Source organism: Mustela lutreola, chromosome 2 (assembly GCF_030435805.1).
Source record: "Mustela lutreola isolate mMusLut2 chromosome 2, mMusLut2.pri, whole genome shotgun sequence".
In the NCBI taxonomy this organism is placed as follows: domain Eukaryota; kingdom Metazoa; phylum Chordata; class Mammalia; order Carnivora; family Mustelidae; genus Mustela; species Mustela lutreola.
The window spans coordinates 4,447,924-4,474,360 of record NC_081291.1 but is presented as its reverse complement, the minus strand read 5'-3'; the positions used below and the strand labels follow the sequence as shown (position 1 = coordinate 4,474,360).

The 26,437-nt window shown below is 57.7% G+C and overlaps 4 protein-coding genes across 8 annotated transcripts; 2 read left to right on the top strand and 2 right to left on the bottom strand.

Moving 5' to 3' along the window:
• The first annotated feature begins 55 nt into the window (after positions 1–55).
• Positions 56–8,925, top strand: GTF2F1 (general transcription factor IIF subunit 1). 4 transcript variants are annotated; one of them, XM_059159671.1, is made up of 12 exons: positions 56–492; positions 575–621; positions 1,172–1,244; positions 4,413–4,606; positions 5,247–5,417; positions 6,721–6,905; positions 7,461–7,614; positions 7,701–7,879; positions 8,002–8,075; positions 8,154–8,292; positions 8,477–8,594; positions 8,682–8,925. In XM_059159671.1, exons 1-12 carry the CDS (start codon positions 481–483, stop codon positions 8,884–8,886), a joined length of 1,551 nt encoding a protein of 516 aa, XP_059015654.1. In that variant the 5' UTR covers positions 56–480; the 3' UTR covers positions 8,887–8,925. The 4 variants fall into 4 exon arrangements, with proteins under 4 accessions (XP_059015654.1, XP_059015653.1, XP_059015655.1 ...); XM_059159670.1 differs by having other exon boundaries at positions 64–492; positions 7,698–7,879; XM_059159672.1 differs by lacking the exon at positions 56–492 and adding an exon at positions 1,610–1,660 and having other exon boundaries at positions 7,698–7,879.
• A 155-nt stretch (positions 8,926–9,080) lies between these two features.
• PSPN (persephin) lies at positions 9,081–12,072 on the top strand. Its single transcript, XM_059159692.1, has 2 exons — positions 9,081–11,558; positions 11,646–12,072. The coding sequence occupies exons 1-2, from the start codon at positions 11,426–11,428 to the stop codon at positions 11,951–11,953; spliced, it is 441 nt and encodes a 146-aa protein (XP_059015675.1). The 5' UTR covers positions 9,081–11,425; the 3' UTR covers positions 11,954–12,072.
• Positions 12,073–12,220: 148 nt separating this feature from the next.
• ALKBH7 (alkB homolog 7) lies at positions 12,221–13,857 on the bottom strand. Of its 2 annotated transcripts, none has more exons than XM_059159685.1 (4): positions 13,608–13,857; positions 12,822–12,995; positions 12,610–12,734; positions 12,221–12,532 (listed from the first exon to the last, which is right to left on the bottom strand). In XM_059159685.1, the coding sequence occupies exons 1-4, from the start codon at positions 13,809–13,811 to the stop codon at positions 12,289–12,291; spliced, it is 747 nt and encodes a 248-aa protein (XP_059015668.1). In that variant the 5' UTR covers positions 13,812–13,857; the 3' UTR covers positions 12,221–12,288. The 2 variants fall into 2 exon arrangements, with proteins under 2 accessions (XP_059015668.1, XP_059015669.1); XM_059159686.1 differs by having other exon boundaries at positions 12,221–12,451; positions 13,608–13,855.
• Positions 13,858–16,095: 2,238 nt separating this feature from the next.
• CLPP (caseinolytic mitochondrial matrix peptidase proteolytic subunit) lies at positions 16,096–21,483 on the bottom strand. Its single transcript, XM_059159679.1, has 6 exons — positions 21,251–21,483; positions 21,079–21,150; positions 20,445–20,541; positions 19,424–19,611; positions 18,358–18,463; positions 16,096–16,461 (listed from the first exon to the last, which is right to left on the bottom strand). The coding sequence occupies exons 1-6, from the start codon at positions 21,434–21,436 to the stop codon at positions 16,289–16,291; spliced, it is 822 nt and encodes a 273-aa protein (XP_059015662.1). The 5' UTR covers positions 21,437–21,483; the 3' UTR covers positions 16,096–16,288.
• Between the last annotated feature and the right edge of the window lie 4,954 nt (positions 21,484–26,437).

Below are 26,437 nucleotides of genomic sequence, written 5' to 3'. Positions count from 1 at the left end.
GGCGCATGCGCCAGGCGCCCGGGAGCTCGCGAGGAAGGCCAGGTTCTCCCTCCCTTCCCAGGATGCCCCGCGGTTCCGGGTGTGACGTCAAGGGAGGCGTGGCCACAGGGCTGATTAAATTAACCGCGCTACATGGAAGAGGGAGACCCCCACGCGAGTCGCAGGGAGGGTGTGTTGTAGTTCGGGTTCGGCGTGAGGTCTTCTCTCTGGAAAGAGACAGGGAAACCTGAGGCGGAGGGGGTTGCCATCGCGACGCGGCCCGAGTTTCGCGTCCAGGGCAGGCGCAGGCGCAGGCGCAGACGCGGCGGGAGAGGTCCCCGAGACCGCCGGCAGACTGAGCGCTGCTGCTGGGGAGCTGCTCCCGGGATCGGCGGCCCCTCGGGCTTGGGGTCCTCCGTCGCGGCCAGAGACCCAACACCGCGAGGGCGGCTTGCCCGGGACTGAGGAGCGCGGACGGACCCGAACCACCGATCGTCACCCATGGCGGCCCTCGTGAGTATGCGGCGGAGTGCGGGGGTCCCGGCGGCGGCCGCTGCAGACCCCTTACTCACCGTCCTTCCTGCTCTCCCTGCAGGGCCCCAGCACCCAGAACGTCACCGAGTATGTCGTTCGAGTTCCCAAGTAAGTCCCTGAGCCCTCCCCGCTTCCCCCGAGAAGGGATCAACACCTTCCTGAGCTTCGAGGCCTGCCTGGCACCTGCTGTGATTCCCCCTCCTAACTGGCAGGGACGTGGGGACGGGGCTGGGCTTGAGCCGAGGCCCCTCTGGGGGCATCCTGTGTTTTGAACAGAAGGAATGAATGAAGAAGTCCAGTAATAGACAGGAGGATGAAGCCTCCCGGCCTGGCATTCCGTCGGGCAGGAATGCCTTTTCCCCAGCGGTGACTCTTCTTGGTCCTCTAAAACCCAATTCCAGGATTTTCCTCCGGGAATCATTCCCTGCCTGCCCTCCCCCATCCCCAGGGCACAGTTCCCCATTACTCCCACATCTTGGGCTCCCCCAGATCTCTGTGTCTCCTGCTCTTCTTCAGCACCCAGTGGGGAGAGTTTGGATCTGTTCCCTGACAGACGGGGAGCCCCTGAGGGCTTTTGTGGGTCCACAGGTTTGCTGAGCCAGGGAGGGTTTGTTAAATGATCGGTGGACTGAGCAGTGCCTCTTCTTGTCCGTTCCAGAAACACAACTAAAAAATACAACATCATGGCCTTCAACGCAGCTGATAAAGTCAACTTCGCTACCTGGAACCAGGTAAGTCCCTGTCGTAAGCGAGAGCCTGACCTTGCCCTTGGTGGTTGCAGCAGACATTTAGTTCCAGTAGTAGCTAAGGCTTGGTTTCCTCCATGTCCCCGAGTGGAGATCAAATGAGGTACTAAGGCCCAGGCTGAGCTGCTGGGTATCCCTGGGAGGAAGATTTGGCAGACCCCACCGGAGGCCTTGGGAAAGGAGAACATTGAGAAGCTATGTCCACTGACAGGCATAGCCCTGAGTTATCTGGGCAACCGAAGGGGCTGCGTCCCGCAGATGGTTTCTGGAAGCTGCCACTCTCTGGTGGTGCTGCTGTAGCAGAATACCACACACCGGACGGCTTATAAACACACATTTATTTCTCACAGTTCTGAAGGCTGGGAAGTCCAAGATCAAGGCGCCAGCAGATTTTCAGTCTGGTGAGGGCCTGCCCCCTGGTTTATGTATGGCTGTCTTTTCACTGTGTGCTCATGCGGCAGAAGGGGTGTGGGAGCTTTCTGGGGCCTCTCATGAGGGCACTCATCTCATTCACGAGGGTGGAGCCCTCGTGACTGAGGCCCCCCCCCCAAGGCCCCACCTCCCAGTGCCATCTCGCTGGGGGTTTGGTTTCAACGTAACACATTTTGGTAACACATTTTGCGGTGGAATGCAGACATTCAGTCTCTAGCTGAAGCCATTAAAGGGTTTTATTTATTTATTTATTTATTTTCATTAAAGGGTTTTAAATCGAGCAGGTATAGGGTGAACCGGGCGCTGTCGGGAGACAGGCTGTGGGATCAAGGGCAGAGAGTGTGCGCAGGGGGAAGGCATTGGCTGGGGTCCCGGGGAGTGACCATTGCACCTGGAGCAAACAGAGGTGTGAGAAGTGGGTGGATTCTAGGGTGTTTCGAAGTAGCGCCCACAGGATTTGTTAATGGCTGGATGTTGAGGGATGACGGGGCCTATGGATGGAGTATTTGGGAACTGTGGGCCCAACGTCGTGTATTAGACATCCAGAGGAGATTGGAGGGAAGTAAGCAGTCGAGCTGGAAGGCTGGAAGGGAGCCTCTGGGCATTTGGGGCGGCATTTAAAGCCATGGAGCCTGGACTGGCCCAGCAGAGGAGTTGGCCCCGAGTCTAAGGGGGGCAGCTTCTGGCCTTCTCTCAGTTGGGCGGCTCCTAACCGCCCAATCTTGTTTTCCAACACAGGTCTCTCTTTTGACTGCTTTTAAAGGTCACTTCCTCTAGTTGAGCAGATGAGACCATCAGAGCTTGGGTAGGTGGATGCTTGCTCAGGGCACCCCTCCCCTTGTAGGGTGCCTGCCTCCCAGCATCTCCACCTGCGCACTATTCATATACGGGACTAACGCGCTCCCCCGACCTCTGGTCCCACCTGAATTATCCAGAGAGGATGCAGTGTTTCCAAATCCCTGATCACTCAGTGGGGGGACCTGCTTTACCACTGGTCATCCACGAGAAATAACTCACCCATTGGGGGTACCCAGCCCCCAACACTCACCCCTAAGAGGAATAACTTGGTAAATACTTTGGGAACATACCCCTTCTGTCCTTCATTAAATAGGAGGGCCCCTCTCCCCCCGACCCCTGAGAACCCAGAGGAGCCTACCCCCTCAGTCACGTGTCCCTTTGGAGGGGCCGTGCCCCCCATTACCCATCACCCTGAGGTGCAGCACCTGAGTACTGATGACCTCTTGAGACACGTGACCTCCCAGCCACTAGGACCTTGCACATACCCTGTTCCCTGATCGTCATGGGAACCCTCAGAATCTTAGGAGGGGATTACATTTCCTGGGGAAGAACGAATCTCCTGGGTTGTCACTAATCACCCAAGGGAGGAGGCAGGTACAGGTGTCTAAGTACTCACAACGTCCCCTCCCCCAATAGCCACTCCCCACCCAGGGCCACTCCTGGGCAGAAACCTACCCCCGCCAGGGGAGACCACCCCCTGGGCTAGAGGTGAACCATCCAGACAGGGGCCCTGCCCTCTGGGGTGACCACCTTCAGGGAATCAGGCCCGTTTACCCCCACCTTTAGCATTGAAGCACACCCCGGGCTGGCTCCCTGGAAAGGTACAGGAAGGACACTGGTCCCTCCCCTCCGTGGGGGGGCCACAGCCTGGGGAGCTTGACCGGGATCGAATGCTAGCTTGGTAGCCCTCACATTTCCAAGGTTTTGTGCCATCGGCCCCCAGCTCGTGGTGTGGGCTGCTGGGAGTGCCCGCCATTCTCACTCTTGTCCTTTAGATCGGGTCAGCAGGCTTTTTCTGGAAGGCCCAGCTGATGGTTATGCTGGCGTTGTTGGCCAGGGTGACGATAGGGAATGCGTGGCCACATTCCCTCCTCTTTTTGGTTGTTTGGTCCTCTGGTGTCTGGAGGTGGTGCCTGGAGGTGGCAGCGTTAGCCCTGCCCCCCCTGATGTGCCCAGACTCCCTTCCAGTCTCCTCCTGCTGCAGGCAGCGGTGCCGTAAAGGGCTGGTAGAGGGCTCGTGTGGGGCCTCTCACCCCCACTGTCTGGGGAAGCAGTGTGCACGTCTCAGAATTTCTTACCTGCTGCTGAATTGCCTGGAGATCCAAATTTGGAAAACAGCCTTTAATGACGTCTCAATGCAGAGAGAGAAGTGGGCCAGTTCCAAGCAGGTTGTTTTCTTTGCTTTTGCTTTTGTTTTCTCACCAAAATGATCCGTTTATTTATTTATTTTTAAACTGTTGATATAGAAATAGTTCCAAACTGGGATGCCTGGGTGGCTCAGTTGGTTGGACGACTGCCTTCAGCTCAGGTCCCGCCTGCATCGGGCTCCCAGCTGCATGGGGAGTCGGCTTCTCCCTCTGACCTTCTCCTCGCTCATGCTCTCTCTCACTGTCTCTCTCTCAAATAAAATCTTAAAAAAAAAAAAAAGTTGCAAACTTTTAAAAGCTGCAAAATAAACCTAGTACAAGGCTTAACCACATGCCTTCTCCCAGACACACAGTGTCTGGACACACAGACATACAGGCCAGTATCCTACCCCTTTTTCTGTTTTGCTCAGCTGGAGGTTAGCTCTGAATGCCGGCAGCTCAGCCTGGGAGAAGTGGGGGATCAGGGGTGTTCTGGGGAGGGGGTGCAGAGCTCAAGCAAAGGCGGGCATCCCGCTGAAAGTGTCTGTTTCCTTGCCACCCTGCCCTGCTGTCCCAGGCCCGGCTGGAGCGAGACCTGAGTAACAAAAAGATTTACCAGGAGGAAGAGATGCCCGAGTCCGGTGCGGGCAGCGAGTTCAACCGCAAGCTTCGCGAGGAGGCGAGGAGGAAGAAGTACGGCATCGTCCTCAAGGAGTTCCGGCCCGAGGACCAGCCCTGGCTGCTCCGCGTCAATGGCAAATCGGGCAGAAAGTAAGTGGTGGTGGCAGTGGGTGCCTCCCGTTGTCCCCCGAGTGTGCCGACTCTGTTGGGCGTCCTCTGTCAACACCCATGGCTCTCGTGGGGTTTTATTTCTGAAGGTGAACCAAACTGGTGCTCATGCAGGAGCCCTAGAGACTGGGGTGTGGGAAGCCTGAGAACCGGGCTGATTGCACACAGCAGGGGTCTGCGGGGAGGGGTGTGGGGGGGTGGGGGTTGTGGCGATTGGGAGGCCAGGTGGTGGAGGGCGCTCCAGGAGGAACAGTGTGCACAAAAGCCCGGAGTGGCCCACAGACCAGACCTGTAAATGGAGGCTCACACAGTTGAAGCCCAGGGTCTCCTGGCATTGAATTTTTTTTAAGGATTTTATTTATTTATTTGACAGAGCAAGGGTGGGGAGGGGCAGAGGGAGAGGTAGACAAGCAGACCCCCCACTGAGTGCAGAGCCAGATATAGGGCTTGATCCCAGGATTCCGAGATCATGACCTGAGCCGAAGTCAGACGCTTAACCAGCGGAGTCCTCCAGGCGCCTCTGGATTTTGCTTTGAGAACCCAGATGGTTCTGGAGATGGGTTAGGCTGGGGGCATAGGCAGGCAGGGGCCTGGTCCACAGCGTGACCATGACTCTCTGCAGGTTCAAGGGCATAAAGAAGGGGGGTGTGACAGAGAACACGTCCTACTACATCTTCACCCAGTGCCCCGACGGGGCCTTTGAGGCCTTCCCGGTGCACAACTGGTACAACTTCACGCCGCTGGCCCGGCATCGCACGCTCACTGCCGAAGAGGCCGAGGAGGAGTGGGAGCGGTGAGTGAGCCCGGCAGGCCGGAGGGAGGCAGGGCCCGGACGGAAGCTCCCAGCTCCCTAGAAGGGAGCGGAAACCCTTGGAAACGGGGTGTGTCACGGTAGCTCTCTCTCTAGCTGGGAGCTGCGTACTCAGTGGTCACCAAGCCAGACTCCACCAGGCTCTTGGCAGGGAGCTCCCAGTGCAGTGAGGGAGGCAGACCTGGAAGCATCAGGGACACACACAGCCCTGAGAGGGCTGGGGAAGGGGTAGCTGAGCTGAGCCCTGGAGCAGGAATTGGCAGCGCAGGGGAGGGTCTCTCTGGCCCGCTTGGCTTCCACCAGGCAGGAGAGCCCCGGCTGGATCAATGACACACAAGATCTATATGATGTAAAATTGACCATTTAACCATTTCTAAGTGTCCCGTTCGGTAGCATGAAGTACATTCAAACTGTTGTCCAGCCGTCACTGCTGTTCCCTCTCCAGAACTTTCTCATCTTCCCGTCCTGAGATTCTGCCCCCATTAAACAGAACCTCGTTGTCCCCTCCCCCAGCCCCTGGCGGCCACCGTTCCACTTTTCCTTTCTGAGTTCGACCTTTCTAGGGACCTCACTGATCATGTAGTATTTGTCCTTTTGTGACTAGCGTATTTCATGGAGCACAATGTCTTTAAGGTTCATGCATATTGTAATATATGTAATATATGTAATATATGTGTTTCCTTCCTTTTTGTAATTAAAATACTTTTAATGATTAAAAAAAACATAAAATTTATCATCTTAACCATTTGTAAGTGTGCCACTCAGTAGTGTTACATCTGCTCACGTTCTTCTGAGACAGAACCTCACCCCTTTCCCTGCTGCTGACGAACCTCATGCTATTTGATACAATCCTAAGGCTCTCCGTAGCTGCAGTCATATTTTTTAAAACTTTTTATCACCATGCTAAATGGAAACATCAGTGTCACGTCTCATAAAAACAAAGGCACCCATCAACTACCATAAAAACACACGGACATGAATACGTTGTAGCCAAGTTCTGTTGCCTGAGAAATGCCCTGAGCTCGAGAGAACTGCTGGATACCAACACCGCGCTGAGACCTTCTGCCTGAGGGACGCGGGACAGAGAGGGAATCGGAGAAAGGCCAGCTCTTCCCCAGGGGATTTCAGGATCGCATTATCTGGGGTTACACCATCTTCAGATCACCTAACTCCTGTCCATGGTTTCCCCTTTGGGGGAGCGGCTGGTGGAGATTGCAGGGGGAAGGCCCGGTTTGTGGAGCCAGGTCCCTTGTAACCCCCACTGCACCGCACCCCCTGCCCCCAGGAGAAACAAAGTCCTGAACCACTTCAGCATCATGCAGCAGCGGCGGCTCAAGGATCAGGACCAGGACGAGGAAGACGAGGAGAAGGAGAAGCGCAGCCGCAAGAAAGCCAGTGAGCTGCGCATCCACGACCTGGAGGACGACCTGGAGATGTCGTCTGACGACAGCGAGGCCAGTGGCGAGGAAGGTGAGGCCGCTGGCGCCCCCCGGGGGGCTGGGTCGTACTTGGTCAAGGTGCCTGAGTGATGACTTGGGTTAATGCCGCTGTAGGAAGGTTTGGTCACTCACAGCCCGCTGGGAATGAGAACACGACGCAGCAGGGTACACAGGCCACCGGGGAAGCCCCAGAGTTGGTAGGAGGTAGAAAGGAGTGACGCCAGCACGGTCTCAGCAGTGGCCCTCATCGGGGCTTCCGCGGGATGGGCCATGCAGGGGTCGGAGGGGAACAGCTTCAGATCTGCCACTTAAGTAATTCTGGCAGGCCCTGGGCTACAGGGGAGGTTTCTGGTCGTCGGTACCCAGTCTCCGGCCCTGGCGGCTGGAGGGGAGGAGATGATGGGCGGGAGTGTGAGAGTCCGGCGAGAGGAGTTGGGGGTGGAGACTTGGACCGGTCGGGTTACGCGGGAGAGCGGAGTCCTTGGGGGTGTCTCTGCCCGGTTAGCGAGGCCCCCGAGATGTCCAGATGTCCTTGGATAGGCCGAACGGGATGAGGGCCCGCCTGAGCCCCGCTCTGCTTCCCCAGGTGGCCGAGCGTCCAAGGCCAAGAAGAAGGCACCCCCCACCAAGGGGGGCAAGAAGAAGAAGAAGAAGAAGGGCTCCGATGACGAGGCGTTCGAAGACAGCGACGACGGGGACTTCGAGGGCCAGGAGGTAGACTACATGTCCGACGGCTCCAGGTGAGGCGGGCGGCAGGCGGCGGGCCTGGGCCGGGCCTGGTGCACTGGTTCCCTCACCCCGCGCCCGCCCCGCTGTCTTGCAGCAGCTCCCAGGACGAGCTGGAGGGCAAGCCCAAGGTCACCCAGCAGGAGGAGGGCCCCAAGGGCGTGGACGAGCAGAGCGAGAGCAGCGAGGAGAGCGAGGAGGAGAAGCCGCCGGAGGAGGACAAGGAGGAGGAGGAGGAGAAGAAGGCGCCCACGCCTCAGGAGAAGAAGCGCAGGAAAGGTCAGTCCCCGGCCCGCTTCCCCGGGGCAGCCGGCCCCCCAACTCGCAGAGCCCCCCCGTCTGAGGTGGAGCTGGGGCGGGCGGGCTCCGCGACACCAGCGTCCCGCCTCTGGCCCCAACAGACAGCAGTGACGAGTCGGACAGCTCCGAGGAGAGCGACATCGACAGCGAGGCGTCGTCCGCCCTCTTCATGGCGGTAAGGCCCAGCCCGGGGCCCGAGTGGGCAGGCGGCCGCCCCGTGCCGAGACTCACGTCCCCAACCCCATCCCCGCAGAAGAAGAAGACGCCCCCCAAGAGGGAGCGGAGGCCGTCGGGAGGCAGCTCGCGGGGCGACAGCCGGCCGGGCACACCCAGCACGGAGAGCGGCAGCACGTCGTCCACCCTGCGGGCCGCGGCCAGCAAGCTGGAGCAGGGTGAGCGGCCTCTGCCCCTCGCTGCGGTCCCCCCTGCGGTCCTTTGTTCTGCCTCCAGGGCAGAGCCCAGAGTCGGGCCACAGGCCCGTCCACACCCCCTCCCCGCCCCCTGCCCAGGGGACCCTGGGCCCCCCATGCCCTTCCCCCGGGAGCGCAGGACTCAGCCCCGCCCCCACTCCCCCAGGCAAGCGGACCAGCGACACGCCGGTGGCCAAGCGTTTGCGGCTGGAGCCGGGACCGCAGAGCCTGTCGGGGAAGTCGACCCCTCAGCCCCAGTCCGGGAAGTCGACCCCCAGCAGCGGGTGAGTTGGCGCGAGGGCAGCCGGGGCCACACGGGGCGCGGGGGAGCCTCCTGTTGACGGCCACCCTCCCTGTGCCCCGCTCCTCAGGGACGTGCAGGTGACCGAGGACGCCGTGCGCCGCTACCTGACGCGCAAGCCCATGACCACCAAGGACCTGCTGAAGAAGTTCCAGACGAAGAAGACGGGGCTGAGCAGCGAGCAGACGGTGAACGTGCTCGCCCAGATCCTCAAGCGCCTCAACCCCGAGCGCAAGATGATCAGCGACAAGATGCACTTCTCCCTCAAGGAGTGACGGCCCGGCGCCGCCCAATAAACGAGCTCGGCTCCAGAACTTCCTGGGTGCTCGCCTCGTCCCTCCCCTGCGCCCCGAATCCCAGAGTCCCGCCTCTTCAGTTCACGTCACCCTGGGGGTTTCCTGGGTGCCGCCTCACCCGGCGCGGGCTCCTTCTGGAACCTTCCGCCGCACCTCTGAGCCTACTCTCAGTCCTAAGCCTTTTGCATGCAGGGGTGGGGGGTGTTGTCTCTCTGGCTCTAGCTTCTCTGGTCCTGTTTTTGGTTGTAGCTTATTCCCTTTCACCCACGAAGTGCTTCTCCAGCTCTTGGCTTCCTTTTCAGATCACCTCGCCTCTAAGGCCTTTGATCCTTTCTCTCACGGTTTTGTTTCAAGCATCTGTCTTGTTCTGGTCTCTGCCAGACGCCTGATTCCTGATTCCTTACCTGACGCCTCCTCACGATTGACTGTTATGCTGTAGAACTTCGAATGGGGACCTGAGGCCGCCTCGGGGCTTTGGGGGGGGCCGCTGGGCAGTGAGCTTTGCAGGCAAATCCTCCGATGCTTTTGCCTTCGCCCGCACCTCCCACCGCGGTGGCCCAGGAGCCCTGGGCTGAGCCCGGGTTAGGTGGTTCTCAGCCAGTGGTTTCTCTCCCAAAGCGGCCCCGAAATCCCAAGCCCTTTTGTTGTTGCTGTTGGCCCCTGGGCCCTATTTTTCAGCTTCCCAGCGATGTTTCTAGGGCTCCCCGTATTTCTGATGACTCCGTTATATTTCTCTTTTATCTCACATGGCCAGTGTTCTGCCGTGGGAAGGTTTTTTGAGTTTGTGGACAGTTTCAGTGCTGGAAATGGAATTTGGCTCTGGCGCTCCTGAATCCGTTCTGTGTGATCCGGCTGGGGGCGGAGGGTGGGGGGGAGGATGTGGGGCTTCCGTCTTGCTCGAGGCTGGATGCTAGGTGGAAAATTTCCCCACCCAGTTCCACAGGCCCTTGGCCGCCGAGCAGGGATGCCAGAGATGACAGGCTAATTCCTAGGAATGTCCCAGGTCCGTCCAGCTTCCCTCCCCATCTTTCTGCCAAGTCTTTTTGGGGGCGGCAGGGTTGCCCTGGCCTGTCGATTTGACCCTGGGCCTCCCTGCCATGCGACGGAGGGCTAAGGCCCTGGTGGCTAGGAGCAAGGGCCTTTTGTGCGGCAGGATCTGGCTTCCAGTGTGACTTTGGACAAGCGACAGTTGTCTGAGGTGGTCTCAGCAGGTGCCACAGTAACCACACCAGCAAGACGCGGACGGAGTTGGGGTCCGTCCCCAGCTCTTCTCACATGAAAAGCCCACAGCGGTTCCCGAACCCATGTTTCTCTGCTCACCAGTGCAGGACGAATTCCTGAGCAGGTGTTTTCTGGGGGGGGGTGGTGGTGGTGGTGGCTGTTTCCGGAGCAAAGGCTCCCCCACTGTGGGTTTGTACCCCTCCCTGGCAGCCTGGGGTAGGGACCTGCATCGCATGTGTGCCCCCAGCCATGGGTAAACATACTGGTTTCTGCTGTCCCCCCCCCCCCCCAGAGCTGCAGGCTCCTACCTGGGCTCCCACCCTGTCTGACCTCCGCGAGATCGAGCAGCTTTTCAAGCACTACCCAGGTTCTGCGTACTTCCAAGGCCTCAAAGCAGGCTTGCAGGCTTGCCCGCCCAAGCTCCTCCCTCAGGCAGGTGTCCCACGCTAAACGTGCCACATGTCCTCAGAGCCTCGTGTGGGAAGGACCCGGGTTAGGCCCCTTTCACAGGCGAGGGAGGGCCTCCTTTCCCTGAGGCCACAGGGGCATGGAAATCACTGGAACTTTCTGCTGCCTCTCAGAACCTGCGGGTGTAACCGCCCCTCCCACCCTAATGCTGGGAGGGGGCTGAGGTCCCTGGGGCCTCAGGTGGGCCTTCTAGAGACAGGAGTCCCTGCAGGGTGAGCTTCCTAGCCTCGTGTTCTGGTTCTTGGCTGTACCCCAGGCCTCTCCCTTTTCCTGTTTTGACGCCGGCTGGGGCGGGCCCGGAGACAGGAGCGTGAAGCCTTAATCCTCCAGGTGACAGCTCAGCTACCTGCTGACCTGTCCCCCCCCCCCCCACCCAATCCTGCTCTACCTGGTGCACAGTGTGGGGACTCCAGACCCTGGGCACCCTGAATGGGGATGGGGTCCCACTGGTGGGCTCTCAGTGGCCCCCCCAACTTCTTTCCAGAAGCAGGTGGGGCAGGGGACCCCGTGGCCCGCCCTGAGTTCGGCTCTGGCTGCCGCAACACTCGTAAATCAGGGGTGAAGGGGGTGTTGGAAAACGGGTCTGCGGAATGTCTGGATGAGGCGGGGAGGGGGTGAACCTTAACTCTTGGAGGCACAGCGAGTGGGGCAGAGGAACCAGTCGGAAGACACAGGACAGTGTGTGCTGCGGGACATGGGGGTCATCCTGTGGTTACAGCAACGGCAATGAAGAGGTGATTCCTCCCCCCACCCCCACCTCGGCCCTGCCCTGGCAGTGGGATAAATTGAGGGAGCGAGGCCTCCCCACCATCAGGACCCACCTGTCACCATGGGCACAGGACGCGTCCTGCTCTGCTCTCTGCTGATCCTGTCCCTACGGCTGGGCCTCACCAGGGGCCCTGGTGCTTGGGGGGCTCCAGTGGCAGAGGAAGAGCTCCGAGGGACCCCAAGGCTGCAGCTGGGTAAGGACCCCCTGGACCCCGTGTGACTCCCCGACTCCTTCCCGCCCAGACCCCACTAACTGTCAGCTGCCCCTCTGTCCCCCGCAGGGGCCCGCCCACGCCGAGCCCTGGCCACCCCGTGCCAGCTGTGGAGCCTGTCCCTACCCGTGGCCGAGCTGGGTCTGGGCTACGCGTCGGAGGAGACAGTTGTCTTCCGCTACTGTGCAGGCAGCTGCCCCCGTGATGCGCGCACCCAGCATGGCCTGACGCTGGCCCACCTGCGGGGCCAGGGCCGAGCCCACGGTGGGCCCTGCTGCCGGCCCACCCGCTACACTGATGTGGCCTTTCTTGACGACCACCACCGCTGGCAGTGGCTGCCCCAGCTCTCGGCAGCCGCCTGCAGTTGTGGTGCCTAAGGACGCCTGGCCTGGGGCCCCCCCGAGGCTCCTGGAGGAGCTCTGCTGACTTATTTATTGGAGACCAGAGGGGAGGTGGGCCGGGCAAGGAGCATAATAAAGGAACTGCCTCCGCGTGACTGTGTTCAGTGCATGATTGTGTTCAGCCCAGGTGCGCCTTGCCCCAGCCACCTCAGCTCCCAGAGTGGGGAGGGGAGGGGGGAGGGGGGTTCCTGGGCTTCCCTGGCCCGGCTCAGCGCCTGCGAACAGCCAGTGCAAGGCAGGCCAGTCTGTCCACACTCCAACTTTATTCACCAACACGGTGTCTCTGAGAAGATGGGGAAAGAGCCGGGGGTTCAGCAGGCTGGGGGCGGCTGCCCCAGCTCCCCCGGTCTCATCCCTTCAGGGAGGGAGCGGCAGATCACAGAGATGCGTCGGCCCCGGGGAACCCGACGCGCCCCAAAAAAGGACTCTTCATCCCGAAGAATCTCATGGGAGAAGTCATAACGGGCTGAGCCCCTGCAAGAGAAAACAGGCTGTGGCTGGGTGGGGTGAGGTGGCCTGCCTGCCACAGGGGAATGCTCGTGTCTGCTGGGAGGGCTGAAAAAGAGAAACATGCTGGGTGGACATCTAAGGAGTTACTGGGGGGGAATGGGGGCCCCTTGGCTGGGCAGTACCTAAGGATGTAGAGGGAGCCTGGCTCCAGCAAGAGTTCCAGCCACTCCCCTGGCTCCTGGGTGTGCACCAGCCGCATGACGCTGGGAGATAGTAGGGACAGACCAGCGATGGTGGCTCCGCAGAACTGGAAGAGCGGGCATGGCGGCCAATCAACCTCTGGCCAATCAACCCCACCGGCCCATCCCCATCCAAGGCTCTGGCCTCTGCCCACCTTGATGCTGTCCACGTGCGGCTTGATGTAGCCCCGAGGTTCCAGGTCCAGCACATGCACTGGGGACAGCAGGGTCTGGACAGGGCTAAAGGCGGCTGCTTGCACGCGCTGCAGGATGGCCCGGCTTGCCTCGGACCAGCGTGACTTTTCTGTCTCTCGGAAACCGTGGATGGCCTGCACAGAGAGCTTCGTCAAGCCAGGAAGCTCGCAGAGGGAACAGGGAAACTGAGGCACGGGTGGGGGGAGGGCAGAGTGCAAAGAACTGGCTTTCCCAGCATGACCCTTGACACCACCCTCAACTTACCACCTGGATCCTACCTACCCTAAGATCCTGGGTCTCAAACCCCAACCCCTGTCCTACTAGGCCCGGCCTCACTCCTCTGTACCTGCCTTCAGGTTCCAATTGAGTCCCAGAGCTTGTCCCCAGTGCTGGTCCCACCGAAATGTTCTATTTTGTTTGTCTCCGCCCACAACTCGACTCCACTCAAGTCTTCTGTCTCCGCCCCCAACCAATGACCCTCCCTCTTCTCGCTCCACACCTGTTTCGGCTCCTAACCTTGCCCCTGTCCCCCACACACCCCAGAGTTCCAGGTCAGGGATCCAGCTATGACCAAGCCCTCATCTCCGCCCGCAGAGGCCCTGGGCATCAAGACCCCGGCCCCAACCGTACCCCATACAACCCAGCGCTCCACCCCCGTACCGACCTCTAACGCCGCAGGCCCCGCCCCCACCGTAGCCCCGCCCCCACTCCATCGCAGACCCCGCCCCCAGCGCCGCCGGCCTCACCGCGTCCCAGTGATCGTATTCGTAGCGGCGGCGGCGCAGCTCGGGCTCCAGCTCACGGCTCAGCGTCTCCTCCTCGGCCGCGCTTAGGAAACCCGGACGCACCACGGCCGCGTCCCGAAGGCGGCTCAGTACGGCTGGGCTCGATCCCCGCACCCAGCCGGGTACCTGCAGCGTCCCCAGCGCCAGCCGCCCACTCCCGGCCATAACCCTGGGGCCGGGTCGTGAAAGCTGTCGGGGTCAGGGCTACGCCCCCGCCCCGGAGCCATTGGCTGTGGCCGCACGGAGTCCCTCCAATGATTGGCCTTCCCCATAGCCCCGCCCCCCTGGCCAAGGCTACTGGCTGCTGCTCTGCTCGCCCTCTCAAGCTATTGGCTCCCCAGAGAACCCGCCTCCTCGCCCGCGGTGTGGACGCAGTGGGCGCGGTAGATGGTGGCGGCCGGGGGCGGGCTCAATGACGGAAGGCGCCTGGGGCGTGACGTCAGGGGCTGTAGGAGGATTTGGGCTAAGGCCCGGGTTGTGGGGTCGGCCAGAACTTTAGATTGAGGGAAAAGTCCGCTGAGAAGAAGGGGTCAGGGGCACGGGGTCCAGGGGAGTGACATCAAGGTCATGATGTCAAGGTAGAGGTTGGGGTCAAAGTTTGAAGCCAAGCATCACCTGTTCCTCCTCTCGTCTATGCATCATCCCTACCTGTGTACAAACGGCCTGGCTCCCACCTTATAAGTAAAAAGCAAACCCCAAAACCCTCCTCTTGCTTTAAGGGTAGGATTGACGTAGCACCACTTTGCAGCCTTTACTGGAATATTTAGTGATCTAGACACGGATTGTCATCAGCCTCTAATGTCACAAAACGAGGGACCACGACGCTTTGGGGGCCTCCTGATGGACGGACACACCTCCACTTAAGAGGCCATTTGCCAGAAAGCGGAATCTGAACCCGATCAGACTTCTCTACGTTTATACGTCAAGTCACAGGAAATATCAAGGACAGACAGAGGTCACAGCCGGTCCTGACTGATCCCATCATCAAAATTCAGATGGGAAGTCCACAAGACCAAAGGCTGAATTTCAAGGAAAGAGAAGAAAAAGAGGGAGAGATTGAGAGAGAGATGGAGGAGAAAACCCGCAGTTAAAAGAGGCTTCGGGAAGCATCAGTGAGTTGCAAGGTATGCACCTTACCTGGAGGCGGATTCGAACAAACTAATAATATAGGGGCAACTAGGGAGATTTGCACACTGGTTGGATTTGGGATGATTTTGTTTTTGGGGGGATGGGGGTTTGCAAATGGTATTTTGGTGGCCTTTTTAAAGATTTATCTTTTTAGAAATGCATGTTGAAATATTGACCCCACAACGCCTCTGGGGACAGCCACACGTTCTCTGCTCTCCTTATACAATAACATTTCTTGAAAAATGTGTCGAGCTCCCATGTCTTCCCGCCCCCTCACTCTGGGTGCACACCAGGCTGGCATTCAGCCCCTACAACCCTGAACCTGGGATCCTGCTCATTCGGTCAGTGACTTCCGCTGTGCCAGATCCAGCAGCCGGTTCTCAGGCTGACTGCTAGTTTATTGACATACCCAATGATGTCTTTTCCATTTTCATTCTCAATCCCGACCCCAGATTTATCCACCCTCTCTCCCCCGGATGTCTGAGGCACATCAAGCACCAGAAGTAATGTGTGTCCAAACTGGACTCCTGATCCCCTGCCCCCACACCTGCGCCTTCTGGCAACCTTTCCACCCGTCAGCTCTGCCTTTAAAACCTGGCTAGAATCCCACCTCTCCTGGCCACCCAGCTGGGGCCACCAGCTTTCATCTGATTATTCCAAGTCTCAGAACTCATCTTCCGGTTTCCTTGCTGGCTGCACTCCTCCCAGTACTCCATGGGAGCCATAGTGCTCCTGCTTTTTTGTTCTTCTCAGCACCCTCCATGGCTCATGTCCCTCTGCTCAGATCCACCAGGCCTTCTAAGCTCTGTCCTCCTTCCTTTCTGTTCACATCTCCACCACTTCACGTCAGCCACGAGTCTCCTCGGGGCCCCTCCCACGTGGCAGTCACAGTCCTGCCACAGGGCCTTTGCACTTGCTATGCCTGCTGCCTGGACTGCTCTGTCCTTCTCTTACCTTAAATCTTGTTCAAGCATCACTTTCTCAGCAAGGCCTTCACTGGGCACCACACTGAAAGCTGTAACTCTCTTTCTCTTACACACACACACACATATTGTGCATACCTTTCTCCCTGGATTTTTAAAAAACTGTCTACCACCACAAGAGTAAATTCTTTGAAGACAGGGAATTTTGTTTGCTTCAGGATATGTCGTGGCCTCTAGAATAGTGCCTGAAATATCCTTTTTGCTCAGCAGGGTTTGCTGCAGTTAGGGGGCTTGGAAGGTCAGAGCCTCAGGGCTGGGGTGAAGGCAGACGAGGCATCGTGCAGGGCACAGATGTGCGTGCCACGTGGGGCAGGCAGGGAAGGTGACACAGACGGGGCTCAAAGACTACAAAGATTTAATTGAAAATCACAGTGTCTCATTCAAGATACCTGCCCTGAGGGGCAGCCCCAAACCCAGAGTTCCTCCTGGGACCCTTCCAGGCTCAGCAGCGAGGGGTGGGCAGGGCTGCAGCTCCAGCTTCTGACTGGCGCCTGGCCTCCCCCGACTCCTCTGGAGGGTGAGGTCTGGCTCTCAGATGCTGGCAGGGGCGGGCTCTGCTGTCGTAGTCGCCCCCACAGGCTCCTTCTGCACCAGCTCGGGCTCATCCTCACCGTCCTGGGGAGGGTGGACCAGAACCTTGTCCAAGATGCCAAACTCCTGGGCCTCCATGGGGCTCATGTAGCGGTCCCTCTCCATGGCCGACTCTGCCAGGGGAAGCAAGAGGCGGGGCGGGGGGTTAAAGCTGGAGACCTGGGGCCAGGTCCGGGGGGCCCTGTTCTGTCCCTTCTTCGCCGGGTGACCTTGCCTTTCCCCTCTTGGTACCTCAGTTTCCCCATTGGTAAAATACCCATTCCATTTTTCTTTTTTTACTGGTTCCTGATGTCTAACACACATCCAGATACAAGTGGACAGTGCGAGTTTCAGTGTGAATTTCACATACCCACGTGACCAGCACCCAGACTGAGACCGGGGCCAGCCCCAGGTCCCCAGCTGCCCCTGGGGGGAGCCTCCTTCCAGTCACTGACTCCTCTGGCCCAACAGTAACCGCTAGCCTAATGGTGGCGTGTCGGCAGAGATAAGCATGCTGCTTTTTGTTTTTGAATATGTGGAATCAGAGTATTTACTCTTTTTTCCTACTCGGCACTCTGTGTCCGAGATTCAGCCCAGCTGCCGCGTGTCGCCATGGCTGGGTCTCTGTCGTTGCCTTGTGGGACTCCACAGCATAAATTAAGCACGAATGCACTCGCTATGCTGCTGCTGGGCATGGGGGTGTCTCCCGGCGTGGGGCTCCCGCACACAGGCAGTCAGGACGACAGTCGGCACGCCCATCTGCAGCTTTGGTGGACAGAAGCACCCACATCTGCGTGCATGCAGAGTAGGGGAACCGGGGCGTCTGGAGCCTTCTGAGCCCGAGCAGGGGGTGTCAGACGGCTTTCCTCTTCGCTCCTGCCTGCCGCAGGTGAGTGTTCCAGTTCCACTTCCAGTCCCAGCTCCAGTTCTCACTGGTGCCGAGTGTCGGGTTCTGGATGTTAGCTCTTCCGGCGGATTAAAATGGTATCTCCCTGGGGCCTTAACTGGCCTTTCCCTCGACTAATGATGTTCTTTTGTAAGAAACAGATGCGCAAGGGGTGCCTGGGTGGCACAGTCGGTTAAGCGTCCGACTCTTGGTTTCAGCTCCCGTCGTAATCTCAGGGTCGTGGGATGGAGACCTTGTGTCGGGCTCCACGGTCAGTGTGGAGTGGCTCCCTCTCCTTCTGCCCCTCCCCCCATGTACTCTCGAAAATAAATAAATTGGGGCGCCTGGGTGGCTCAGTTGTTAAGTGGCTGCCTTTGGCTCTGGTCATGATCCGGGCTCCTGGGATCGAACCCTGCATCAGGCTCCCTGCTCAGCTGAGAACCTGCTTCTCCCTCTCCCTCTGCCTATAGCTCTGCCTACCTGTGCTCTCTCTGTGAAATAAATAAATAAATAAATAAATCTTTTTAAAAAAAAAGATAAAAAAAATCTTAAAATATATATATGTTACGTCTGTATGTGTATATATATGGGCAATTTTACTTATTTATTTAATTTTGAGTCATCTCCATGCCCAACATGGGGCTTGAACTCCTGACCCTGAGACCAGCAGTCGCGTCTCTCCCGACTGAGCCAGCCAGGTGCCCCTAATGATGTCATTTTAAAATATCGTCACTAAAGATGATGAGTATCTTTTCTTATATTTCTTGGCAATCTAGAAAATTCTTTATTGAGGACAGTGTTCAAACCTTTGACCCGTTTTAAGTGAGTTTTTATGAAGATTCTGCAAACTGGTCTTTTGAAAGTGCTTAGGACAGGGGATTTCCATTGGGGGTGACCAATGGAAATTGGTCAAGCTGCCCCCCTGGGGCAGCTTTGGTCGTCACAAATGGAAGGTGCTGCTGGCATCCAGTGGGTGGTGGCTGGGGACATGGCTCCACGTCCCACAGCGGCCAGGACAGAGGATGGTCCAGCCCTGAGGGTCAGCGGTGCCAGGGTCGAGAGGCCCTGGCTTGGCACAAGGCCTGCCACACGTGTGCATGTTGGTTAAAATAAAGGAGGGCGGGGGCGCCGGGGGGGCACTCACCAATCACCTGCAGACTCTGTTTGGTGTGCTTGGCGTAGATGCCGTAGAGCTGCTTCTTCAGTTTCATGATCTCCTCTGCCTGGATGGCGATGTCTGTGGCTTGGCCCTGAGGGTACGAAGGAGAAGGTCATCACAGTAAGCATCAGCCACTCACAGGGAGGCCGGAGAGGGCATTCAGACGGGTGGAGTGAGGCTTTTCGAGGCCCACACACCCTGGAGCATCTTTGCTCCTACCAGGAAGGCTTCCTGTATTTTTTTTTTTTTTAAAGATTTTATTTATTCCTTTTAGAGAGAGAGAGATGGGGTGGGGGCAGAGGGAGACGGAGAAGCAGACTCCCCACTGAGCGGGGAGCCCCATGCGATGTGGGGCTCGATCCCGCAACCCCGAGACTGTGACCTGAGCCAAAATCAAGAGTCAGATGCGTAGCTGTCGGAGGCACCCTGGTGCCGGAAAGCTTCCGGTATTAACTGTATTTTCTGCATGTGGAGCCTCGCCCCTCCCAGGGCAAGCGGATTCCGGGAGCCAGCGGACAGCTCCAGCTCTGCCATGAGTTTTCACAGGCAAACCAGCTGATCCCAAATGCGCCCCCCTCCTCCACAGGGCACCCATACTCAGGGCCACTGTCCCCTGCCCTCCCTCTGCTCCCAGGGCCTGGGCCAGACAATGAAGCCATCCCCTATCCCCCGAGCCTGCTGAGATAATTCAGACTGGCCCATCCTGAGCTCTGTGGGCCCTGCCTCGCTGTTCCTTCCTGCAGAAACCACAGTAAAATCCCTATCCAACCCCCACACCTGCTCTGTGCCTCCTGAGTGACGCTGGTGCTTCCCATGTGAGCAAACGTGACGGGGCAAGCCCCCCGCCCACCCCGCCCCGGAACTGTGAGTAACAAATGGTCTTTCCAGTGGCTGTCCTTTCCCGATCCGCTGGCCTCACCATACCTGACTGAAATCATTCTGAAATCTACACTTGCCGACACTGACACTCGCCCGTGACTTCCACCCAGTTGGTCCTTCTGTCCAGACGCCACCCCCGTCCCAAAGCAGCCTGCGTGGGCCCGGCACTCACCCGGGCACCCCCGGAGGGCTGGTGGATCATGATGCGGGAGTTGGGGAGCGAGTGGCGCATGCCCGGGGTGCCGGCAGCCAGAAGCAGGGAGCCCATGCTGGCGGCCTGGCCCACACACCACGTGCAGATGGGGTTCAGGATGTACTGCATCGTGTCGTAGATGGCCAGGCCTGACGTCACCATGCCGCCTGCGGGCGGGACGGAGTGAGCAGCAGGAGTGAGGGGCTGCGCTGGCTCCTCACCCCCAGCCTTCCCCCAGTGCGGCCCCTGGCCTTGGGGGGGCTTGTGTAGAGACAGCCCTTTAAAGCCCAGGTCACAAACGTGAATACTTCGGAGGGCAGGGAGGCGACAGCAACGGGTGACACGAACTGAATGGGGAGAGGAGAGCACGTGCTCCAGAGCGAGCTGACCCTTACCGCCCTTGTAACCGGGCCCCCAGGGGACCAGATCTGTCAGAGTTGCAAGGGAAGGTGGAAAGCGGGGAGCGTGGTGGCCGAGAGGGACGCTCTGGAGTCAGCGTGTCCTGGCAGTGTGGTCTGGGTGACCTTGGGCAAGTTACCCAGCCTGCCAAACAGTGGCTCCTCGCAGACAGGGGGAACCGGACCAACCACAGGCCACCGCCACGAGGACCAGAGGAGTTCAATGCCTACGAAACGCTTCAAGTACAGGGCACAGTTGGCGCTCGGTCGAGATGAGCTCTTCTCTTTTGGGAGGGGGTTGGTGCTGGTGGTGGCAGCTACTAATTTTAAAATATGCCGACCACCAGGTCAGGCTGGTAAGATATTACATGTGTGATCAGAGGCAGGCTCTGCTGCCAGTTTGGGAACCTAGACTTAAAAGCAAGGACCAGGCAACTTTTGGAGGTTTCGAGACAGTTTTGGGATTCTGAAGGAAGCTCAGCACCCTTTCTTCCTCCAGAGGGAGAATGTTCCTGATGGAAGTGGGGTGGGGGGCGTCTGCCCCGAGTCACCTGGAGTGACCCAGGAAGCGGCCCTGGCGCCCGGGGGATGGCTCTGCTCACCAGGACTGTTGATGTACATGTGGATGGGCTTCTTGTTGCTCTCGGACTGCAGGAACAGCAGCTGCGCAATAACCAGGCTGGCGACGCTGTCGTCAATCTGCAAGGAAGGAAGCGGGGAGGGTGGGTGCGCCCAGCTGGAGGGCAAGGAGCAGGCTAACCCAGGCAACTGTGAGGTGGCTGGGGATGAAGTCAGCGAACAGGGATGGGTGTCAGAGCCCAAGGGAGACGGCTGGGGAGGACTCAGCACCAGGAAGGGGAGGTGGTGAGGGGTGGTAGGGCCCCAGTGGGTTGGAGCACAGGAAGTGGGGGGAGTCAGTGGGCTCAGGGCAAGAAGGGAAGGGGTCAGGAGGGTCAGATGGGGGGATGGGGATCAGAGCCAGGAATGGGGAGGAGGGTCACTGGTGAGGGAGGGAGTCAGAAATCAGGTAGGGAAAAGCAGAGGCTGAAGGGCTGGAGGTGGGGGATGGGGCCAGAAGAGGGGGTTGAAGGCTCATGTGCCCAGGAAGTGGGGTGTCAGACTGGGACCAAGGCGGAACCTTGGTGGGAGAGGTCAAGAGGTCAAGGGGGTTCGCGGAGGAGGAGGGGCGCATAGGGTCTGGGCAGGCGCAGAGGACAATCCCGGCAGGGCACTCACTGGACCCATGACACACACGATACGCTCCCGCAACAGCCGCGAGTAGATGTCATAGGCGCGCTCGCCGCGACCCTGTGGGAGAAAGATGGCGGTGGGGGTCAGAGGCCGGCAGTGCCCGCGGCCCGGAGACCCCCGACTCCCACGCCGGGTCGAGTTCCCGCGGCCGCTGTACCGTCTGCTCCACCACGATGGGAATGAGCGGGAGAGCCCGGGCCGCCGTCGCGTGCAGGCTCCGCTGCAGGGCCAGGCCGGTCTTGGGCGTCCGCCGCGGGGAGAACCGGGCGGCGAGGCGAGGCCCCAACACGGGGAACCTACCTGCCGCCACCCGGGCCCCCCCAACCAATATTCCGGGCCACATCCCGCCGCAGTCCGTCCCGGCTTCCGTCCGATGGCGGAACTACAACTCCCGGCGTGCGTTGCGTCTAGGGCGCATGCTCACGGGCCGCCCACGTCCGGGGAGCGGGACCGGCAGGCTTAGGGGCGGGGCGAGGGTGGAGCGGAGCCTGAAGGGAACCGAGGCGGAGGACCCTTAATGAGCCCAGTTCCGGTGCCCTTCCTAATGAATTAGTTATTCCTTAACGTAAAGATTAGCCTTAGGGGCGCCTGGCTGGCTGAGTCGGTGGAGCATGCGACTGCCTCTGGAGGTCTTGAGTTCAAGCACCACGTTGGGCTAAAGCTTACTTTAAAAAAAAATGTTAATAATAAATAAATGAAAATAATTTCCTTTGTGCCCACTGGGGCCTCGGCCTAGCCAAGCTTCCAGCTCGGTGGGGCTAACTCCTACCGAGACCTTCCATTTATCTATGGACCCCAGGCTGTGGGAGCCCAAGGATGGGTGTTGCAGACTCTGCCTGGGAGAGATTTGTGTGGAAAGGTTTCCAAGGTGGAGTATTGGAGCTGGGTTTTGAAGGATGGATAGGAGTTTGTTAGGTGGGGAAAGACATTCCTGGCAGAAGAATGGGCAAAGGGATGGAAATAGGAAGGCTCCTGTTAAGTTTTGAGACCTCTCTTTCCCCCCAAATCAGCTCAAATGCCGCCGCCTCCTCCTCCTCCTCCTCCTCCTCCTCCTCCTTCTTCTTTTTAAAAGGTTTTATTTATTTATTTGACAGAGAGATCACAAGCAGGCAGAGAGAGGCAGGCAGAGAGGAGGGGGGAAGCAGCCTCCCTGCTGAGCAGAGAGCCCAGACTCGATCCCAGGATCCTGAGATCATGACCTGAGCTGAAGGCAGAGGCTTAACCCACTGAGCCACCCAGGCACCCCCAAATGCCACCTTCTTACAGGGGTCCTCAGAGCCTAGAACAAAGGGTGATAAGGGAGGAAGGTTAAGAGCTGAAAGCTTTAGAGGCAGCTGCCCCACCTGCCAGGTTGGCTCAACTCAGGAAGTGCTGTGTGATCTTAGGCACATTGTTTAACCCCCTCTGAGCCTGAAGTTTCTCATCTGGGAGATAGCAATGATCGCACCAATCTCACAGGGATGGATTTAAAGAGACCTGCTGCGGAAGCGCATACTGAAGTCCTCCGAGTTCAAATTTGAGCCCCATTACTTACTAGCCATGTGCCTCTGAGCCTCCATTTTCCATCTGCAAATAGGGAGATTGATAACATACACCCTGGGGGGCCCCTGGGTGACTCAGGGGGTTAAACCTCTGCTTTCGGCTCCAGTCATGATCTCAGGGTCCTGGGATGGAGCCCTGCATCGGGCTCTCTGCTCAGCAGGGAGCCTGCTCCCCCCCCCCCCGCCTCCTTCTCTCTGCCTGCTTGTGATCTCTCTGTCAAATAAATAAATAAAGTCTTTAAAACACACACACACACACACACACACACACACACACACACACCCTAGGGCCACTTTAATGCCCTTGGAATGGGGCCTGGAACATAGTAAATGCTCAGTTTGCATTCACTATTGATGGGTTTTAATTACTGATTGTGTTACCCAGGAACCACGGCCGTCCAAGAAGTCCTCCCTTAAGAGGGTCCTTTTGAGGTGGGTTTTGACAGATAGATAGGAGTTCACCAGGCAGACAGAGCCTAAATGCTGGACCCTAGCATTGATGCTGGGTGCCCTAGATAAGGGTAGTTTTAGCACCCTCTGTGTTCACAGTGGATTCCAGCCTGATGGAGAGAGAGAACAGGACACGGACACTTATGCCATATGGAATCAGGACAGGACTGAGAAAAAGACCTGGAAGTAGAAGAGCTTGGAGGAGGCACCCCTGAAAGAAGACCTAGATCTAGGCATCACTGACAGGGGTTGGGGGTCGGGGGGAGCCAGTGTTTGGGCCCGGGGCGTGGCATTCCCCAGTGGGGACTGTGGACGTAGGTGGGCAGCATGGGCTGTCCCAGTTTCTGCTGTGAGTCAGGTGGGTGGCCCTGCCCGGCCGGTTCCGCTAGGTCCCGAGCTCCCGCCCTGCCCTGGGGAGAAGGGTGGGCCGTCAGCTGCTGCAGCCCCCGCAGTCCCTCCCCCAACACCCCCACGCCCCCTGACCTCACTGCTTCCCTTTGTTTCACCTGCTCTACCTGTCCATATTTCAGCTACTTTTCACCTTCTCTGGGGCGTGGCGTAACAGCCCCTGCGTATTCCAGCTTCTCTCGGGGTCCCGCAGTTACTTCCCCCTTTAGCAACCACAGAAAGCTCACCATAACCCTCCCCTGCCTAAAGCCTTCCACTGGGCTCCCTGTCACCCATGCTGGCCTCGTCCGTCACCTGCCTCCGCCCTCCCTTCCCCACTTGGCTCCAGCGGTGACACGGGCCAGCTTTCCGTGCCTCGAACAGACCAAGCCCCGTCCAGGCACCTGGGCTTTGCTCGCGTCCTCTTCCTGAATCTAGCTCCTTCCCAACACATCAGTCTCCCCTCAAACGTCATCTCTTTGGAGAAGCCTTCCCTGATTCGCCTTGCTGATACCCCAGGTCCACTCTGGAACCCCTGCCTTCTTTAAATGACTGTCCATTGTGACATCAATTCATTCTGTCTTCTTTTTTTTTTTTAAGATTTTATTTATTTATTTGACAGAGAGAAATCACAAGTAGATGGAGAGGCAGGCAGAGAGAGAGAGAGGGAAGCAGGCTCCCTGCTGAGCAGAGAGCCCGATGCGGGACTCGATTCCAGGACTCTGAGATCATGACCTGAGCCGAAGGCAGCGGCTTAACCCACTGAGCCACCCAGGCGCCCCATCATTCTGTCTTCTTCATCCCCCGTGGAATGGGAGCTCCTGGAAGCCGGAGGTCGGAATCAGTTCTGTGGTCCTCGGGACAGCTTTCGTCCAACCTTTTAAATTAGGACTCACAAGGAGAGAGACATATAGTGTCTGAGGACACAAAAATACAAACGTTTCATGAAGTATTTATCCTGACTTTGGGTAGTGCCTTCTGATGTTTTCTATTCTAGTTTTTTCCTCTTCTGTTCCATTTACAGTGGGGTTTCTCCACCTTAGGACCACGGGCATTCTATGATGGGTAATTTGTTGTTTGGGGAAGGCCACCCTGGTCCCCCACTAGATGACAGTATCAGTCCCCATCACAACAGTCAAAGATGTCTCATTGCAGAGTCTCCTCTTGGTGGGGGGCGGGGGCAGGGAGAACTGCTCGCTGTTGAAAACCACTGATTTAAATCAAAGTGGTGGGGCACCTGGCTGGCTCAGCGGCTGAAGCATCCAAGTCTTGGTTTTGGCTCAGGTCACAATGTCAGGTTTGTGAGATTGAGCCCCGTGTTGGGCTCCTTAGTCTGCTTTCCCCCTCTCTCTCTTCCTCCGCAACCCCCTCTCAAATAAATAAATAATTCTTTTCTTTTTTTAAAGATCTTATTTATTTATTTGACAGACAGAGATCACAAGTAGGCAGACAGGCAGGCAGAGAGAGGAGGAAGCAGGCTCCCTGCAGAGCAGAGAGCCCGATGCGGGACTCGATCCCAGAACCCTGAGCCGAAGGCAGCAGCTTAACCCACTGAGCCACCCAGGTGCTCCAATAAATAATTCTTAAAAAGAAATAAAGTGGATAGTGACCTGAAATGGAAAAAATTGGGGGGCGCCTGGGTGGCTCAGTGGGTTAAGCATCTGCATTCGGCTCAGGTCACGATCCCAGGGTCCTGGGATTAAGTCCCTCACGGGGTTCCCTGCTCAGTGGGCAGTCGGCTTCTCCCTCTTCCCCTCACCCTGCTCATGCTCTCTTTCTCTCTCAAAAATAAATTTTTAAAAATCTTTAAAAATTGCCAAGTATTGGGTATTGTGGAATATGACTGGTTTTTACATTTTTAAAAAGATCTTATTTATTTATTTGACACAGAGAGGGTGAGCACAAGCAGGGGAAGCAGCAGGCAGAGGGAGAGGGAGAAGCGGGCTCCTGACTGAGCCCAATGTGGGACTTGATCCCAGGACTCTGGGATCATGACTGAGCTGAAGGCAAAGGCTTAACTGACTGAACCACCCAGGCGTCCCTTACTGATGCTTCCTGATTGCCTATTCTGATTAGGTGTGACGTGACAGAGGCTAACCCCAAAGTGTCAATGACTTAGATAAGATAAGAATGTCTTTCTCTCCAAATAACAGTCTGGAGGTTGGCACCCAGGGTGGGCAGGCTGGCTCTTACCATGAAGTCTCCAGAGACCTTCTCCTTCTGGCTCATACCTTCGCCATTTCCAGGGTCTCCGGAATCCAAAATGGGAATTCACCTGGTGCATTTCCCTTCCAAGAAGCTGGCTGGGAGTAGAGAGGGAAGACGAGCCAAAGGGTGCATGCCAGCCAGTCTTGAAGGGAGGCTGCTCTGCTTTTTTGGGCCACATAACATTCCATGACGTATCTATGTATGTATAGTGATAGTATACATGTATACGTTAAATATATGTATATGTATTTAATCAGTTCTTTGTTGATGGATGTCTTCATTGTGATGAAATTTTTTTCTCTTATCAGATTTGTATTTTTTTAAGATTTTATTTATTTATTTGAGTGAGAGAGAAGGAGAGCAAGCACGAGCAGCGGAGAAGGGCAGAGGGAGAGGGAGAAGCAGGCTTCCTGTTGAGCAGGGAGCCCAAGGTGGGGCTGGATCCCAGGACCCTAGGAGTATGACTTGAGCTGAAGGCAGATGCTTAACTGATTGAGCCACCCAGGCACTCCCAGATTTGTCTTTTAAGGAGATTCCCTGCCTTGGAGAGCCCTTGGCCTCAGTTCTGTAACCTTGTCTTTTTTTTTTTTTTTTAATTTTATTTATTTATTTGACAGAGAGAAATCACAAGGAGATGGAGAAGCAGGCAGAGAGAGAGAGAGAGGGAAGCAGGCTCCCTGCAGAACAGAGAGCCCGATGCGGGACTCGATCCCAGGACCCTGAGATCATGACCTGAGCCGAAGGCAGCGGCTTAACCC

Excerpts from the sequence above, each read along its gene's own strand:
- ALKBH7 (XM_059159685.1), bottom strand. The coding sequence starts at position 13,811 with ATGGCCGGGAGTGGGCGGCTGGCGCTGGGGACGCTGCAGGTACCCGGC. Across the intron at positions 12,996-13,607 it reads AATACGATCACTGGGACGCG|GCCATCCACGGTTTCCGAGA; the intron begins GTGAGGCCGGCG and ends CTCTCTGTGCAG. Across the intron at positions 12,735-12,821 it reads CGCACGTGGACAGCATCAAG|TTCTGCGGAGCCACCATCGC; the intron begins GTGGGCAGAGGC and ends CCGCTCTTCCAG.
- PSPN (XM_059159692.1), top strand. The coding sequence starts at position 11,426 with ATGGGCACAGGACGCGTCCTGCTCTGCTCTCTGCTGATCCTGTCCCTA. Across the intron at positions 11,559-11,645 it reads GACCCCAAGGCTGCAGCTGG|GGGCCCGCCCACGCCGAGCC; the intron begins GTAAGGACCCCC and ends TGTCCCCCGCAG.
- GTF2F1 (XM_059159670.1), top strand. Across the intron at positions 622-1,171 it reads TATGTCGTTCGAGTTCCCAA|AAACACAACTAAAAAATACA; the intron begins GTAAGTCCCTGA and ends TGTCCGTTCCAG. Across the intron at positions 8,595-8,681 it reads AAGTCGACCCCCAGCAGCGG|GGACGTGCAGGTGACCGAGG; the intron begins GTGAGTTGGCGC and ends CCCGCTCCTCAG.
- CLPP (XM_059159679.1), bottom strand. The coding sequence starts at position 21,436 with ATGTGGCCCGGAATATTGGTTGGGGGGGCCCGGGTGGCGGCAGGTAGG. Across the intron at positions 20,542-21,078 it reads TCGTGTGTGTCATGGGTCCA|ATTGACGACAGCGTCGCCAG; the intron begins GTGAGTGCCCTG and ends CCTTCCTTGCAG. Across the intron at positions 19,612-20,444 it reads CATGTACATCAACAGTCCTG|GCGGCATGGTGACGTCAGGC; the intron begins GTGAGCAGAGCC and ends TCCCGCCCGCAG.